The following is an 18,165-nucleotide window of genomic DNA, read 5'->3' on the forward strand; positions in this document are numbered from 1 at the left end:
AGTGTAACTCTAACATGACTTCTGTATCACTTTGGGGATAATGTGTTTTTTCTTCGTTTATTAGAAGACCACATGAAGCACTGAATGATGATGTTTAAAACTGGGAGTCTCTTTAGGTTATCCTTTGTCTACTTCTGTGGCCTTTTAATAGGAGTTAATGACTTGTTTGTACGCAGAAGATATTGTCTATAAAAAATGTAAAATTATATATATGCCCACTTTAAAAATGAAATTTTCAGTTACTACTGAATGAAGAAAATGTATTCTTCCTCCATCTGAGGAGTGCTATGATAGTCCTGCAGACAACTGACTCTCGGAGTTCTTTGCTTTTAGTCTTCTGATACTAATTTATAGTAGTAGATATCAATCAGTTTTCAAATTATGGCAGTTAATTGAGTGTCCTTCCATTCGTATGAAATCATACCACCAGAGGTCCCCAGCCTACTTCATATGATCTTACTCACATAAATAGTCTTCTCAGGCATTTGTGGTCTTCAGCATGCTGTTCTCTCCAATGCACTTGAGATATGCATTTCTGGTTACTTATTTACTGGAGAAATAAATGATTTCAGAAATTTGACTTGCACCATTCAGTGATATGCACAGTTTAGTGGTGACGCCTACAGATGTGCTTATAATAATTCTCAACATCTCTTTTTATGCTTGTGCAGTGTTAGAATGTTGTTCTACTTTGTGCTACTTTTCTTAGCTAATAGAATGTGTGTTTTCCTTTCAACAGTGTACATTTGAAGGATGTGGAAAGCGTTTTTCACTGGACTTCAATTTACGCACACATGTGCGAATTCATACTGGCGACAGGCCCTATGTTTGCCCATTTGATGGCTGCAATAAGAAGTTTGCGCAATCAACTAACCTGAAATCTCACATTTTAACACATGCTAAGGCCAAAAACAACCAGTGAAAGTTGGAGGAAAAGTTCTTGAACTCAAACCATCTTACAGGAGAATGAATTGAAAATAAATACGCTTCCCCTTTGTATATTGTTTCTAGGAAAGAATTTTAAAAAAAAAAAAAGAACCCTACAAACCTAAAGGACATGTTTTGATAAGTAGTAAATAAAAAGCAAAAAACTTTCAGGTGACCTTGCTGAGATGCTCTACCTTGCTCTGTAATCCCGTTTCAAGAACACGGTGTTTTGTAAAGTGTGGCCCTGACCAGAAGGGCCGGTTCGTGAACTTGCATCAAAAAAGACGATTCTTTATACAACAGTGCTAAAATGGGACTACTTTTCACATTCTTATAAATATGGAGCTCACCTGTTGCTTACAATTTTTTTAATTTTGTATTCCAAGTGTGCATATTGTACACTTTTTGGGGATATGCGTAGTAATGCTATGTGTGATTTTCTGGAGGTTGATAACTTGCTTGCGGTAGATTTTCTTTAAAAGAATGGGCAGTTACATGCATACTTCAAAAGTATTTTCCTGTAAAGAAAAAAGTTATATAGGTTTTGTTTGCTATCTTAATTTTGGTTGTATTCTTTGATGTTAACACATTTTGTATAATTGTATCGTATAGCTGTAATGAAATCATGTAGTATCAAATATTAGATGTGATTTAATAGTGTTAATCAATTTAAACCCATTTTAGTCACTTTTTTTGGAGAAATACTGCCAGATGCTGGTGTTCAGTGTAATTTCTTTGCCTGTTCAGTTACGGAAAGTGGTGCTCAGTTGTAGAATGTATTGTACAGGCACTGACCTTTTATTAACACCTGATAATATGTACATCCCATGTAATAGAAAGGGCAACAATAAAACAGTCGTCCTAAAGAAAGAATATGGCAGAAAATGATCTGTAAGCACAGTCTATTTTCTTTTGTCCAGAGTAATCCTAGTTCCTCTTGATCTTCCCGATATTGGAAGCTAAATAAACTCAAGTTTCCTTACTTTGCATTCAATTACAATGATTTGTGATGAAATTACATAATGCCACATCAGGTGGTATACATAAATGTAATTGATGACTATAATTTTTTTGTGTGTGTGATCTAGACTTCCATTAATGGAGATTTGGAGACTCATCAGTGTAGTGAGATTTCAGTATACCTGGAAAGCAAGCAAGTAGGTGAAACAATACAGTAAATAGCTAAATGGGCACTGTGCTTAGTTGAAGTAAGGAATCTTGGAGGTTTAAACGCAGTAGAACATGGGAGAACTATAGGGCTTGGTCACAGCAGAAAAAAGAAAGCTGTTGTCTTCTTTTGGCTGTCTTGTTTGACTGAATATTTCTTGGAACCTCCTTGGATGCCTTTTACTTTAGAACATGAACTCATGGTTCTCAAAGAACTTCATGGATTTTGGAAGGTCGGGCTAAAAGTGGTTACTACTCGTTTGTTCAAGTGTTCAAAATTAGAAATTTGCAGATAATATAGTAAAAATGTGACAGACTAATAAACATAAGAGCATACACAAATTGAGAAGTATTATTTTTTTAGAGGGATGTGACATGTATTTTATACTAAAAACTGTTAATCTGAATTTGTTTCTTACAAGGTTTGTCAAACTTCATGGCTAACACAGTAAGTCTTACTTTTGAGACCAAGTTTGGTGGACTGGGGAAAAAGCCTTGATAATACAAAACTACACTGAAAAGCAAGAGAATTGCCATCTGTACCTAAGTTAATCTGAACTCTGTGGTTCTAGTCTGAGGTTATCGGGGTAGGAAGAGAGGTGGGCTATTTCATTATAAGGAATGCACTAGGACTTTGGCAGTATATATATATTTTTAAAAGCAGTTATTGAGCAGGATAATATTCTTAAATTTGTATAGTTACAGTTAAATTCTGTATTCATTTAAATTAGTGTCTGTCCATTTTGGAAGGAAATAAAATGAGTTCAGTCTAGTTCTAGTTGACCTTTTTTTTTTTTTTTTTTTTTAATAGTATATGTGGTTTTAGTCTTGCATGAAACTCTGCTCTCCTGTGTTATAAAATGGAACCAGTTATACTGAGTTGCAAGGTAAAGGGATTGCTTGATGGTGTCAGTTCCTTATCCTTGTTACATGTATTTGCCACTGAGTTGCATTTAATCTTGATTTGAAGCCGTGCTGGGAACTGAAACTTGCATTGTCCCTAGTTCTATTGCATCTGTGTAAGGGAGCATCTCTCAAAAAAATTCATCTAAGCCTCAAATTAGTCAGTATTCAGGGCTTCCCTGAGTCTAAGGAGCAACATTTAACAACATGAAAGATCTTGCTTTGTTACCTAGTGAATTTCATACTGGGATTGAATAAAAACAGTGAGCAGCTTCTGTAAGTAATTTATGCATTATAGTATAACTGGCACATTGTGTTCTTAAGACTTCAGGATTAGGTGATTGCAGAGCTCTCCCTATGCATTTTCAGTGAAATTACAAGTTTTGAGAATAACAACAAAGTTTGGAGTCCACTTTGTTGCCAGCCTCTAGCACAACTTCCTTCTTTATAGCATGAATTTGTGAGCAAGCTCAGGTAAGAAGAGGAGAGTATGAGGGATGGGGAAGTGCAGCCTGTAGTTTTTAAAGGGGCAAAAGATGTAAGTGTTCCTCATGCCATTAAACTTATGTTACCTTGACTGGTTCTCCTGCAGTTGAAATAGAAGGAGAAAATTCTGTAAGACTGCATGCACATAAGTTCTTGAAGCTTTCCATCTTTTGAACTGGGTTTTTTAATTGTAGAACTTAATAGACTTTTTTGCTGTGTCTGTGTTCTGCTTGTAGCAGTAGTTCTTGTTTTAAATATGAGGCAAATGGAGCTTACGTACTCATTAGTTCTAAAGACTAGTGTTGTTAAAAAGTGAGTGGGACGAGCCCAGGTATGAAAGTACCAGCTTTGAAATGGTAAGTGAATAAATTCTTAACATACAACACTGAGATCTCCTTTATTGCTCTTTGCAAGAACCGTGGCCATGCTGCTTGCCCTTGGCACTAATTATCTTCTTTTTGGACCAAGAAGTTCACTGTTGAGATAGCACAGTCTGATGTTTCTTTTTTTTTTTTCTTCTTTTTCTCTGCCATGGTCACAAATTGTCAATCAAGCTATACACAGAACGTTTTCTAACAGCGTAAGTTGTCAGCAGTAATATTTTCAAGGCAGATAAAGTTCCTTTCTGCCTATTCCACAGTGAATGAAGAGCAAAAGAAGAGATGCTTAACAACGATAACGAAAGTATTGGGATTTTAAATATTTGAATAAAGCTAATGTTTTAAAGTGGTTATGAAAGATGTTACCACTTGGTCCTCAGTTGCCCTAAGGTTCTCATGGGATAGATTTCGTCAGTGCATGCCTTGGAAAGACTGGAACTGATCAGTCTTTCTCTTCAGGTGAATAAACTCAAGGACAGCTCGTAATGACTAGCATTCCTGAATATTCAGTTCTTTGCTACTCGGTTTGTATTACATATAATATAAAAGGCATTTAAAATGTGTATATATTACAAGCAGTGGTTTATTAACTTCACTAATGATCCTGTGTTGCTTAAAACTATAAAGAAATAATGAAGACTTCTGAAAGCTTTATATTAACATGAGATTTGGTATTCGTTTGATCTACAAATTGATCTACTATCAAGTCGGAGAATGCCAGTAGTGTGAAGATGGTTTCAGAGTAAAGTTTAAATGCTACCCAGGTGGCTACTAGTCGGTAAGGTCATTTCACCTTATCCATTTTATTTCTCTTTGCTGAAGGTAAATCAACTCAAGTTTGTACTCGCAATCCTATATTAAGGCAGTTTTCCTTGGAGGCTTTAATTTCTTTGAAAGTAGTCTAGAACACTAGTTTAGAACACTAAATATTCTTCTGGAGAAAATTCATCCATTGGGACTCCACAGAAGTGCTCTTCTGAATTTTTCAGATCCTGACCCCTCTCAAGTACAACGAAGTGTTTTATGCTGGTTCAGGCAAATGACTAAGATTGGCAATAGCACCTGCAGTTTAGACAACTTCATAATTCTCTTCATAAGTCCTCTTTTCTTTTTTTTCTTTTTTTCCTCCTCACAGAAAAGGTCGCAGATTTAAGATTGGATGCTAGTTGGATACTTTCCTTCTTGCGGACTTTACTCTCTATTGCCTATTTAGATGTGGGCATAAGATTTCTCTTGTGAATTACACAGCAGGTTCCCGTGTAACTTGGAAACTCTGCAGGAGCAAGTTCTATAGAAATAATGGCTAATTTTTGAACTGAGATGGAGAGAGAGAACCCACTGAGTCAGCAGGACTTCTGGATTCTTCTCTTGACACCACTCATATACTGTGTTCCCATAGGTTTAAATGTAGTTTCTCCGTAGTTGACGTGAAAGTAAGCAGCATCTATGTTGATATTTTAGTGTGCACAGGTACTGTTGAATAATAGTTTGCCTAGAGGTGGAGATGGCAGTGAATTATCAGGCTGTACCAGCAGACAGCCACGTGTCAGGGTGCCCTTCTGAATCCTAGAATCTGTGAGCAAAATGGTGTGGCTGTAGGGGTTACTGTGTTGTGCAGTAGACTTTGTCAGGCTCTGAGTGTAACAGTGTCAAAGTAAGATTTTCATACACCAGAGAAGGAGAGTAAGAAATATGACTTTGTATTTAGGTAAAAAGTACCAGCAAGGCAATGGCATGTTAGAACTGTGAGTTGAGTTGAGTGTGACAATGATTGGATATTCTTAGAGGATCCGTACATCCAAGGTTATTGAATATCTTTAAGAGAAGTCTGGAAATATAATAAAATATTAATTATATGCTTTCAGCTGGGAGAGGGGCTATTTAGGTTTATCTAATAGATGTGTAAAATAGCAATGATTCACTCAAGCAGTGGCCTCTGAAAAAGTCTAAGGTGAGTTGACTGAAGGCAGTTAGGACCTCGCCATTTGGCTTTCCTTCAGTGAATTGCTGTAAGGCTTGCAAGGCAGTTGCAGAGACTGCCAAAGTGGTACTTTGTCTGGAGCTGGCCGACAAGAATGTGTACGTGGGAGGGAGGTTTGTGTGTAACAAGTGAACAATATTTTTGAGATAAATCATAGAGCGGATAAGCAGAGGAATGAGCTGGATTCATTGTGAAATAGTGGAAAACCCATACACAAAAAAGCTTGGTGACTGGATGTGTCCTAACAAATCTGCTTCAGCTACAGCTCATCAGCAACTGGTTGTGAAACAAAACTGTAGAAAGCCCTGTTTTATGACTCTTCACAGTGTTTATGGGATGACTTAATGGGCTCATAAATCAGGTGCTCCTCAGAGCTGCAGGATGTTCCCCAAAGGCATCACTAATGTTGCCAACAGCAGTTTTGGCTTGCGAAGTTTGTGACAGCCTTACGCAGAGAGCACCATGTGCTTGTTTCAACACATTCTCTCCCAGCAAAACAAAATTTAGCCTTTGGACATGAAGGCTTGGGTTGCAATCAGAATTTGACTGGAATACCTTTTATTTTCTTTGACGTGTCTCAGAATTGCTTACATCACAGTTCAAAGGGAGTGGGATTGTTTATTGCTGCTTTTTGTCAAAACTGAATTAGTGGAGCTGAAGGTCTCCGTGATAAAGGTGTAACTGATTACCTGCAGCTGTCATCCCATAGCTACGTACCCAGTGCTTTGAACTTCCAGCGGATGTAAATGAATCCGATGACTCCCATTGGTTGAAAAGGCATACAGAACTTTAGTGTTTGGAACAGCATTTGAAGGCGTAATACTGTGGCAGATCTTCATGGTATTTTTGTGTGCTTTTTTTTTTTTTTTCCTTTTTTCTTTTCGATGTTCCTGTTTTGTTCTGCTTAGTTGTTCAGTGAGGGAGCTTGTTAGTTTTCTTTCTTCTTGCATGGGTTACAGATGGAGGATTTCTTCTTCAAGAGAAAAGTTTTGTAATAATGAATCTGAAGAACAGGTGGGCAGTAAACTAACATGCCCAACTGCTGTGGGAAGTGTATCTGATTCTGAGTGCATTACCTCATTTTTTTTTTTTTTCCAAGACTGAAATGGAGCTGCATAGTCACTCCATTGTGAGCAGACAGGGAACCCATGAGGAACTTCCTCTTCCTGCAGAAAATAAAAGGTAAGATTTATTTTTCCGTACCACTCTTAAGTTACCAAGCTTGAACATCACTCCTAGCCTGTTTGGAAAATGCCCCTCATTGTGGGTTCTTCGTTAGATGAAAGTACATGCCTGCTTCTCTCAGCAGGCAGAAGCTGGCCACACAGAAGGATGAGGGTCCTGCCTCCTACCTTCCTGCTGTGAAGGAGCACCTCCTCAGAACCTCAATGAAATGGTGTGGGGTCAGGGATGTGCCTGTCCGAACAGACATCCTATATGAGTTTGTGTCCTACCAGAAGAGTTTGTTGGTCCATCTATGGCCAAACTTCCTTTTAGGGTCTGCCTATTTTCCTCTGTTTTCTTTCATGCTGCCTGTGAGCATATATAAATTCCTGAACATAGCAACAAGCAAGTTGTCTTCTCTTTGGTTTCAAAGCTAAGCTTGGCCCAGCAAGAATCACCACCTTTTCTGTTCTCTTGCCTTTCTCCAGAGACAGAGAGTCTATTAGATTCTTCATCTCTCCCCATGATGGTAATGCCTGATACAGCATGTTGCCTTTGCTAGGTTGCTATCTTCTGGGGCTGCTTTTCTGATAAGGGATTTCGTTGCCCTTTCTGCTAATCTAATATTTGGCATGCTGCTAGGCTTTAAGTTGTCCTTTAACTAAGTACATATCAGAAGTCTGGTTAACAACAGCTGTTAACGTAGTTTTCTAGCATCATAGCAAATATATCTAATTTCACAGAACAAACACATCTATGCTGGGTCAGCTTTTATGTTTAGGTTTTAATCTTTTTTTTTTTTTTTTTTTCCTATTGTGACTTGAGATCTGCTATAATAACCTCTGTAAAACTTGTAACTCCGCAACATCTACCTTTGCACAGTGTAATTTATCACTGAAAAGTTTTCTGTAGCATAGGAATTTCTCGTGTTCAAACTTGTTTAAAAATAATCTTAACTTCTCCGGGACATTGGGTCAAAGCTTTGTTTTCATTGCTGACATTGTGTAAGCCTGTGGTTTTTTTCCCTTCTTGTCTATTTAAACACGTTAGTGGCTGTAATTTATAACACTGATATGAGCCACCCAGTAACAGGGTGGGTCATCAGAGAGAGTAGAGCACAGGGACTTGATGGTAAGTGAGTTTTGCTCCCAGTGAGTTTTACCTCCTTCTTCCCTTCTGTTGTTGGAGAGCTTCTCCCATCCAGTGCCCGTAATGCTTGTTGGAACGAGCAGAATACTGTTCTCACTTGGCTGTATGGGCTAACAGCAAAAGTCTAGTACAAAGGAAGTACAAAGGAAGTGAACCATGTTTAGAAAGGCTGAGGCAATTTTCTACAGGCAGTCTGTAAGGTTGGGTATTAGGAAAAATGAAGTGCTCAAGATATGTTTAGATGTTGTACTAAGGGACATGGTTTAGTGGGGAAATGGTGTTAGGTGGACAATTGGACTGGATGACCTTCAGGTCTTTTCCAACCTTGGTAATTCTAAGGACACTGTTTGCTTATTCCATGTCTTTTATTTCTGTGCCCCAGTTTAAAGCTGTTGTTCTCACTGAGAGAATTCTACTTAAACTTGAATAAATGCGGAGGTTGAAGGGTCCAAATACTCCCCCCACTCCATTACAGGAGTGGTAGCTAAATATCTTTAAGTGAGCTACTTGCTGAAGAGGTCATTATGAAGAAGCAAGGTCAGACAGTTTCAACCTTCTGCTTCAACCAGCTGATGTACTTCAAGCTGGAGCAAGGTGCTTTCCTTCCTGGTGGTGTACAGAAGAGAGTTGGAGAGCACGTTTCTTAAGGCAAAAGCCAGAAAGCCCACCCTTTTGCAAGCTGGATTTAAAACAAGGAAGTATTTGAGCAAAACCTTAGAAAGATTGAAGAGTGGATATCAATATCTTTAAAAAAATTTATTCCCTCAGTTTTATATACAATAATTACAGACTACTGTACAAAGATGTAAATGGTCTTTGCTGTGAGTTGTGCATGTGCAGCTTAGTAGACAGATTTAACATTCAATTTGAATCTCAGTGCAAGTAGGCACTAAAACATCCAACATACCTTCAAGGTATAAAAACACGTATCAGTTTTACAGGTTTCTCCAGCATATGTTGTTACAGTGCAAAATGCTATGAAACAAGGTTTCTTTATAAAAATCCATATAAATTAAACACATATTGCACTTGTCCCAACAGAAAATGTAACAAATTTACTGAAGTAGCTTGATATGTTTTAGAACATTCCCCAACAAGCATGCACTCCTTTATTTCTCCTGGCCATTTGTGCCCAATATGTGTGGTTCTTCCTCCAGATGTTGAATTGCATTTTAAAGCTCTGACTAAAGCAAATCCTCTTGAACAGACTGCTAAAAAAATAAAAATAAAACACAGCAGATTCGTGTAACAAGAAAATTCTCCAAAACCCTTTTTAGTCTTTTCAGTAGCACTGTAACTAAATACATAGAAATCAGTATTGTTTAAATTCACAATGCAAGTGCATTCAACATGAACCATTACACTTACACCCCTTATTTTCTGGGAAGGTATAAAACTTCCAGATCTAAAGATGTGCGTATTTCTGTGGTACTTCAAGCTGCTAAGCTAACACAAAAACCCACTAACGTTTTGTGCAATAACACAGTAGGACTTCTGTACGTCACTGGCTGCTACATTGCACCTTGGCACAAAGTTGCATTAACTCAGAGAACAAAGCTTACATGGCATGAAACCACTCTACACACTCTGTGCACCACCAAACAAGAAGTAGAGGTGAAGGCAAACAACATCAGTCTTGCTAGCCTTGAAATTTAACGGAAGAACTAAATACAAGTGCAAATGCTAACTTTGTGCTAGAGATATTTAATCTGAAAGGTAAGGGAGTAGCTTGGAAACAGATCATTTCTTTTAGCAAACCAGTGTGTGAATAATGATGCTACTAAAACCACTGACACTTACAAGCAGAGAAAAAGTAAAACATGAAGCTAGCTTAACATTAATCCATGTCTTAAACAGTTCAGGGTTACCTGCAAAATGCTCCTAGCATTTAAGTTCCTCTCCCCTCTCCCTACTTAACTTGGAGGACTATATGTGCTCCTGCTACATACAAAAAGCATTTCTTTTCTGAACACGCTTCTGCATTCATTCAACTCGGTCATTCAGAACACAGGTTAAAACCTGATTTCTGGTACTCTAACATTCTCCAGATCCTCTTCTGGAGCTGTAGTGGTACAGTACTTTCTAATGGCAGGTCCCCATCTTACTTGGATACTATTGGTTGTGAAGTCCTTTATAAAGTTATGTGCTATTTATACAAGTCATGAGATGAAATCCTAACTTGATGCATCTAGGAGTTCTTTATACAGGTAGCATACATTTACACTACTTGTGCGGATCAGCTGTTTACACTAAGAAGACAGCTGGGCTTCAGATCAAGGTTATAAAACACACACTGCTCACAGACTAGAAGGCTGCTGGATTACTGGGCCTGGGTCGCATTCACGAAGGTCATTTTCTGACCTCATGTACATAAGGAACACAGTGACAGTAGCAAAAGTAGCTGCATTGACAGGAAAAGCTCGGAGAAGTGTAGAAGTGAGGCCTCTTGTGAACACCCTCCAGCCTTCCTCATGATAGCTCTTCCTGACGCAGTCCAGGATGCCCTTGTACTGCGTTACACCTCCAACACCATCTGCCTGCAGCCGGGATTTGATCACATCCACGGGGTAGGTGGAGAGCCAGGACACGATCCCTGACATCCCCCCAGAAAACAGCAGTTTGGGAATAACGTAACTGTCTTCAGCTTCACAGCCCAAGTATCTGGTCATGCAGTCGTAGGTCAGGAAGTAAAAGCCAAAGCTTGGAGTCTCTCTTATGACTGTAGAGACCATGCCCCTGTTGATGCCTCTCAGCCCTTCCTTTCGGTAGATTTTGATCAAACAATCCAGAGAATTTTTGTAGTTCTTTGTTTTTTGTTTGTATTCACCAGTTCCCTGAAGCTGCATCCTTGTCTTTGCCAGCTCCATGGGGCAGCAGATGATGCACTGGATGGCCCCAGCTGCCGAGCCTGCCAGGAACTGGTTCAGAGGAGTGTCTTTGCCGAGGGCACGCAGTGTGTTTCCCTGCACACCGAACACGACTGCATTAATGAAAGTAAGTCCCATCATTGGTGACCCAATGCCTTTATAGAGTCCAAAAGCCTGATGGAAGAAGGAAGGAAAAAAAAAGTGTTTTTAGCGCAAGTGCAGATAACCTCCTGAAGCTGTGTAGAATATGTCCTTTCTGGCTCTCGCTCATGCTCTAACTTCCTAACTGGACAGAAGATCATTCTAAACTTGATACAGTGTCTGTGGCCATGTGAGATTAAAACTATGATTGATTATGATATTTGTAGAGTTTTTTTGTTTGTTTGTTTGTTTTTTACCATCTTTCCCACCCTTCTCGTAAAAAAAATATATGAAGATCCAGAACAGGGAAAGCATTAACTTTGTACTTACAGATTCTTGCTTTATGATGGACTGAAAGCAATGGAAGGTCCCACGGTAGAGAGGTTTCTCTACATTTTGAACTTGTAGACGAACCTATAAAAAGTGGTATGAGATACTGTTTTGTATGTCAAGAGCAGCATAACGGGTAAGTTAGTGTCTTCTACATACATCAAGAATTGCTATCAAATATATATGCGCGAGCATAGACTGGATATTAGAATGCCATATGTGGCAAAATCATTTAAAAACATTCTCTTGAGTGTTTAGAATTATTTTGGAGAGTGAAAAAAATGAAGGGAGTAAGATGACTAACTTATTTTGAAAATTAGAAAAAGAGTGTGCGGGAGTACAACAGGATATGCTGTTACCTAGAATTTCAGATAGAAGCTTTCCTGTCCTGACTACACAACAAGGGCTTCCTTTCAAGACAACAAGGGCTGCCAAGAATACTTCTGTACACACTAAGGAATATCTGTACAAACCCAATAGCATTTTATAAAAAAAATAGTTACAAGTCAAGCGTGACATAGGGAAGATAATAAAAAAGTTGGGAGCTTTTGACAACACATGTAGTGTTTCTGGCTACCAGGCTTGAGGCCCTTCACTGAGATGGGATTTTTTCAGAGTTGTGAGGGGAAGAGACATAAGATATCTTATGTTCAGATAAGGAAAGGAATAAAAAGTCACTTAGCCTTTTAAATCCTAGTCTGCTTAAAGCAAACCACTTGTGAGGGTGTGCTGTATCACACCTTTAATGTTAGTGATTAATTTTTACAAAACAGATATAGTATGTTCCACACAACAGGTGATGTTACTGTGAGTGGTGACATTACGAGATAGACGCATTTTTAAGGTGGTTTCTAACCTCTGATGGGAAAGTCTGGTTCAGGAATTCCTGCCAATTTGCTTTCAGCTCACTGAAACAGAAAGCCTCGGAGCTACATAGCTCATGCAAAACCCTGCACTGCAGTAACTCAGTAATTGGTTTCACCGGAGTGGTCAAGTTAGACATCTGCCTTTGATCTCAGCATGGAGGGCTGCAATACTCCCTGGAGGAGATGCTTATCAACCATTTACTACTGTGGCAGCTCAGAAGCAAAAAAAAAAAAAAAAATTAAAAATAAAAATCAAGATTTATTTCGAACAAAAGAAAAGATTATTAGGTGTGAGAAATTCCTGACTTTATTCTTTTTATCCCCTTTGCCTAAAGTAACTCCATTACCATCAGAATGAAAGGCCCCTAAGATGACATGGGTCTAGGATCAATCTGGGGATATGGTTTCTTAAAACCCGTGTTAAGGTTAGCTTTCTTCAAGGGAAGAAAAGAATAGCTTGAGTGTTTTTGACATCACAACATGTCATTTCATGCTTAGTAAATCAAAGCTGTAGTTTTTCGTGTCTTTTTAATATGTACTTTAGTGTATGCTAAGCCACGCTTGGAGACTGAGACAACCTCAAGTCTTCAAAGAGGGAACAGGGTTTTACAATGTCTTAGAGTTCAGAGCAGGCTTAGAGCAGGATTCAAAGCAAATAAATCCTTTATTATTCGGTGTCAGGTCGGGGGTTGAAGTAGCTGAGTTTGTTAAAGCTGCTCAAGAGTCCCATAAGTAAAGCCATACATGTCAATGAGCTGTCAGAACAGCACAAAACATTGGTCTGACTCCATTTATCGTTTTATTGCTATTATTTCAAACCTCAGCTGTGAGATTAGAGGGCTTCCAAATATATGGGGTTTGGGAGAATTACAGCTTAGCAGCCTTTTTACTTTTCCATATGAGCACCTTTAGCAAGTTAGAATAATCAATACTGTGTATGTGGGTTTAATTTCCTAGCAGCATAGAGCTTCTTCTACTTTTAACTACATGATTTATGAAACATTGACTGATGTTGTAGGACTAAATATTCAGAAAACTGAAAGTACTGACACATCATACCTAAGAAAAAAAAAAGCAGCTCTTAGCTTTGAGATTAGATGGCAGCACCTGCAGCAGCAAACTGCTAGGTGAGGCTATAATGTATACAAAGCTTTATTTCATGGGTATTAGTATTATAATCAACAAGTTCTAATTTAGTGTGTACAGCTATGGGGAGGATGAATATTTACAGAGTTCAGCTCTTTATTTACTCACTGACCAACAATCATCACATCTTTTCATTTTGCTTCTTTCCTATTTGAAGCTGCTATTAATAAGGCAGCTGTCACAGTGACAAGCTGCAAGTTCACATTGTTAAAGACTTACACAAAAGGAAAACAAACCAACAAACAGCCTTCAAACACTCCAAACATTAACAGTGAAATAAGTGATTTAGAGACATTTGAGCAATTAGTGTCCTCCAAGGATATGTTGTGGGTAAGACCTGAGGTTCTGTCTTACAGCCACTTTGCATGTGGAAGTGCACATAGTTGAGAAATGCATATCAGAAAGGTTCAGAATAAGGCTTTACATTCATAAATAACTAAATGGATATTTAAACCCCGCTCCCTCCATGTCACAGTTGTAGAAGAGGGACATATCAGTTTAAAACCAAAATGGATAAAAGCTTCATAAGTCTTTTAGATCTTTATTTGAACTATTACATTTTGGAATAAATTAAGACTGAGAGAAACAGAAGCGTTCACCTGGGCTATACTTACTAGGTAACTCTCCCGTGATGAGGCTTATCTCTCATCTACAACAAAGTAACACTTTTGCTGTTAATGAAGACAGCCCCTAGCTCAGAAAGTAAAGGCAGTTAAAAGCAAAAAAAGCAATTTTACACATTACATCAACAAACCAGGGCTAAGGAGTGTGCCAGCTTTGGGATCAGCTCGGAGGGGGGTTTCTCAGCCTTGGCTTCCCAGGCATGGCTCTCCCTGCATGTCCCACCAGCCCCCTCCCCCTTGTGAAGCATGAGCACTGGCAAAAAAAGCTTAAAAGGCAAGGTGGAAATGAAATTCTGGCTTATCTAAGCAACTTCCCCACTGTCCAGTTATAGTAAAACAAAGTCTAAGGTGATGGCCAACTGCAGAAATGCAAAAAGTTATTCTTAACATATATATATACACACACACACACAACACAGTATGTTTTCTTTTTTTAAAGATTGGTTATGGTGTTAGTTTTCCCCACGTACAGTGATGACTGCCAGCTAATAACACAAACATTAGTATTGCCCTCCAACAAAGGGCAGATAAACATTATCCCTTCTGGTGGTATGAAAGCCACGTTCCACACTGGATTTTGTAAAATGCTTTAAATCATCTGGAAACAAAACTGCTCCACTCTACTGTACAGCGAGATGCTTCATCTAAAGCCAATACATCTTTTTTGCATTAATCCATCTGCCAGAACTAGCATGAGAGCCCCAGTTTTGCAGGCACTTAAGCGTTTAGTTTCATGCACTACGAGCTGTTTCACATTAAAAACATCTTCCCCCCTGCCCTCCCCCAACATTGAACGGGAGTGTGAGCACAGAATTTTAGCGGTTTAGCTGGCTTCAGTGCCATGACTCTCACTTTGAGTTAAGCACATAAAACGTGGCAGGATGGGGAGAGAGGAGACAGCTGTCCCTGTACCACCATTAAAAAAGTGTTCAAGTCTGGATGCTACCATTCCTGAAAATATTCAGGAATTATCCAACCCAGTTACGTAACAGTCAAGTTTACCATGCTCTCAGAAACATATGAACATTGTTTAACTATTTGTGCAGCTTGCACTTGGCTGGTAAGGACTAAAATCCACTAGCTATGAAAATCTGTTCAGTACTGAGTCAATCGTGTGGCTAGAATACATAATATGGTGATGACCCCTGTAATATTATCAGCCCTTGCATATCTAAATTCAGTAATGTAGAGGTACTCCAAATATAGCTATCATGGCTGGCATGCTGCAGTCAAGTGATATGGGTATAACACAGTGGTAAATACCTGTCTCCTATACTATTCTTCCAGCATGAGATTATAGGTAAGGCTGCCAGAAAGTGAGTCAGGTCATCATCTGGGGCTGAAAAATAGGCTGGGACCCCTGGAGTCCTGGCTAAAGGGCCTCCAGGAAAATTAACATCCTACAGAAATCTTGTATTTGAGAAGGCCTTAGCTAATCTTAGTATGCATAAGGCATAAAGCTAACAGTCAGAAAATATATTTTAACTTGGAAATTTATACAAAATATTCATGTATTATACCTAAAGGGAGGAAAAAGGCCCCCATCAAGCTGCATGCTATGGATTTTTGTCCACTTACATCCCTGGGTTTATGCAACAGATTAATGCCTGAGGAGTAAGTAGCAGATCTTGGGGCAAAAACAACGCAAAGCTTTCAGCGTAGGGACAAAAGAGCTGGAGTTACCACAGAGGTAGAGGCTCTTCTAGCAGTTAGTAGTGAACAGCTACAGAAGAGCAAGCAGTGAACAAAATTAAGTGTAAGATCCTGTTTTCAAATGCAATGATGGAACTGGGACTGGGCCAACACTTGTTCATATTTCAGGGCTGAATCATTCATACAAAGAATGTTCACTTCTGCAGGGCTGGAGGCTGCCAGTCCATAAGGAGCAGCTAACGAGGCTTGCTCCAAACTTTCAGTCACAGACTGAGGCTCCTGCAGCATCTGGGGGGTGTTTGTTAATCTCCCCATCTCCTTAGAAAAAAGTACTAATCAAGTTTTTGACTTAGAGACAGAAGTGTTTCGTGATCAACCCACCTTAACAGTGTCGAAGGGATGTCCCACCAGCACTCCGGCAGCACCTGGAACAAAGCAGATGGTGTTATGAGCTGCAGCCAGCTTCCTGAGGCACACAGCACAGCAGGAGATCCCCGGTTTGGTCTCCAGGCAGCACAGAGTGCCTCTACACCTCTGGCATTGCTGTGGTTTGGGGTCTACAGCAGCATCATGTCGCATGGATGCTCAGTTATCCCCTTACCCTGAGGCACGGCCATAGGCAGAGAGCTCAGCATACCTCGGTGGGAAGTTCTGTCACCAAGCCTCGCTCTTGGGAAGTGCAGAGAGCCTGGGGAGAGGGGCTTCCCTACACTCTGCCCACAGCCTTTCCAAGCAGGATGGCATCACCAGCAGAAGGAGCACTTTTTCCTTATGCCAGCATCAAAGGGCTTTCCATGTTACATGCAGGCCTGGCAGTTATACGCTCCACTGAAAAACACGAGTACTGCCTAATGCAAGGGCTCCTCCATCTCCGTACCTCTGCAATCCCAAATCATTCACCCACAGATGGCCGCTGGCCCCAGGAGTAGCACAGGACACACCCCATGTTTGCAGAAAGCGTCTTCTCTGCTGCTGCTCCCCCAGAAGATGTGGAGGAATGCGCTGCCCAGAGGGATGGGGCAGCCCATGGTGCCCAAGGACACCACGAAGGCCGGCAATTTGCCACCTCACCAAATGTGAAGGCCACGACCCGGAATCCCTCCGGCAAGGCAGGGATGAGATGGGGGGAAAAAAAATCTCTTGGCAAATACAGAGAATCCAAACGGTGTGAGAAAAAGCGGTTTCCTCCAGAATGCACGTTGGCTGCTAAAAATAGCAGAGGGAAACAAGCGGAGGCCATAAGCTGATACACAGGGAAGAGGAAGACGAGCAGCAAGCAGCGCATCGTTCCCCTCCTCCCTTTAACGTTAAAGCTCCGCGTTGCGGATCAGTGGCTGCAGGAAGCCCCCTGCGCTCCTTTCCCTTCCTCCTTCTGCTTGGAGGGAGGCTTTAGCTGAAATCTACATCTATCTATCTATCTATCTATCTATCTATCTATCTATTTTCCTCCTTCCATGCTCCTTTCCCCCATCCTTTAAAAAGAAATTTTGTATTTATTTTTTATTTACTTTTTTTTTCTCTTTCTTTTTTTTTTTTTTAAATTCAGCACCCCCCAACTCACCGCCGACGCATCCCGCGAGGAAATCCAAAGCCATGCTCAGCGCCCTCCGCTCCCACCGGCGGGGCCCGGCCCTCTGCGCGCTGCTCGCCGCGCACTGCCGCTACTCCCCCCGCCTTCTCTTTCTACCGCCCGCCCTCGGCCCGGCTCAGGGCCGCGCCCCCGAGGGGCGGGCAGCGGGACAACTCCCCCCCGCCGTCTGCAGGCACTGGCTGCGGGAGGAGGGAGGGACGGGGATGGGGCGAAAGGGGGCGGGAGCCGCGCTCAGCCCTTCTGCTCTCACCTCCCCCAACCCCCGCTCTGTTGCCTGCAAAGCATTCCCATCTTCTTGCAGCTCAATCTGGAACGAAAAAAAAAAAAAGAAAAAAAAAACCCAACAAAAAAAAAACCCAACAACCCAACAAAGGCAAGTGGATCTGAACCTACTAAGACCTACCAATTATAGAGCCTGCCCTAGATTTAGCTGCTCTTGTGTCATCGTTACAGTTAATGAAAAGGCAAAGCTTGGCTTTACCAAAGTGGTTTTCCTCTGTTCTGCGAATCCCCTCATCTCCCAGGCAATCTGCTTGACAGAAGTCACTCTCTCCACCAGAAGTGCTTTGTAATTGCAGTGTTCACCCACAGTTGGCAGGGAAAGTCATTCATTCCCTTCTCTTTGCAGACACTTTCTAAGTTATCTGGAGATGGTTTTAAATCTTTTATCTTTTCTTCTCTGAATTGTACTGGTTATTGATTCTTGATCTCTGGCTCTTGTTAGCCTCTTCTTTCTTCTGTTGGCTTGTTTCTTGAGCTGTTCCCTAAGGCTTTGCTCAGTGACTGATGGG

At 40.4% G+C, this 18,165-nt stretch overlaps 2 protein-coding genes across 3 annotated transcripts in view; one reads left to right on the forward strand and one right to left on the reverse strand.

The window, feature by feature from the left end:
• Positions 1-9,388, forward strand: part of YY1 (YY1 transcription factor) — a 30,293-nt gene extending 20,905 nt beyond the window's left edge. The window contains exons 5-6 of one of the 2 annotated variants that reach the window (XR_014883753.1): positions 740-6,858; positions 6,944-9,388. Coding sequence is in view for 1 of the 2 variants with exons in the window: in XM_085225626.1 (XP_085081752.1) it covers positions 740-922 (183 nt within the window). In the remaining variant the exon portion in view is untranslated. Of the gene's footprint in view, positions 1-739 lie in introns of both variants that reach the window. The other variant, XM_085225626.1, reaches the window with a different exon arrangement.
• On the reverse strand, positions 8,899-17,502 carry SLC25A29 (solute carrier family 25 member 29). Its single transcript, XM_085225627.1, has 4 exons — positions 17,345-17,502; positions 16,165-16,208; positions 11,496-11,579; positions 8,899-11,198 (listed from the first exon to the last, which is right to left on the reverse strand). The coding sequence occupies exons 1-4, from the start codon at positions 17,376-17,378 to the stop codon at positions 10,455-10,457; spliced, it is 906 nt and encodes a 301-aa protein (XP_085081753.1). The 5' UTR covers positions 17,379-17,502; the 3' UTR covers positions 8,899-10,454.
• Between the last annotated feature and the right edge of the window lie 663 nt (positions 17,503-18,165).

This window comes from Meleagris gallopavo, chromosome 5 (genome assembly GCF_905368555.1).
Source record: "Meleagris gallopavo chromosome 5, MGAL_WU_HG_1.1, whole genome shotgun sequence".
Lineage (NCBI taxonomy): Eukaryota > Metazoa > Chordata > Aves > Galliformes > Phasianidae > Meleagris > Meleagris gallopavo.

What these genes read in the sequence shown, in the direction of transcription:
- SLC25A29 (XM_085225627.1), bottom strand. Translation starts at nt 17,378, where the DNA reads ATGGCTTTGGATTTCCTCGCGGGATGCGTCGGCG. An exon ending in CCTCGCGGGATGCGTCGGCG is followed by an intron (nt 16,209 to 17,344) that starts GTGAGTTGGGGG and finishes GCTTTGTTCCAG; the next exon opens with GTGCTGCCGGAGTGCTGGTG. An exon ending in ATCCCTTCGACACTGTTAAG is followed by an intron (nt 11,580 to 16,164) that starts GTGGGTTGATCA and finishes CACTTTTTATAG; the next exon opens with GTTCGTCTACAAGTTCAAAA.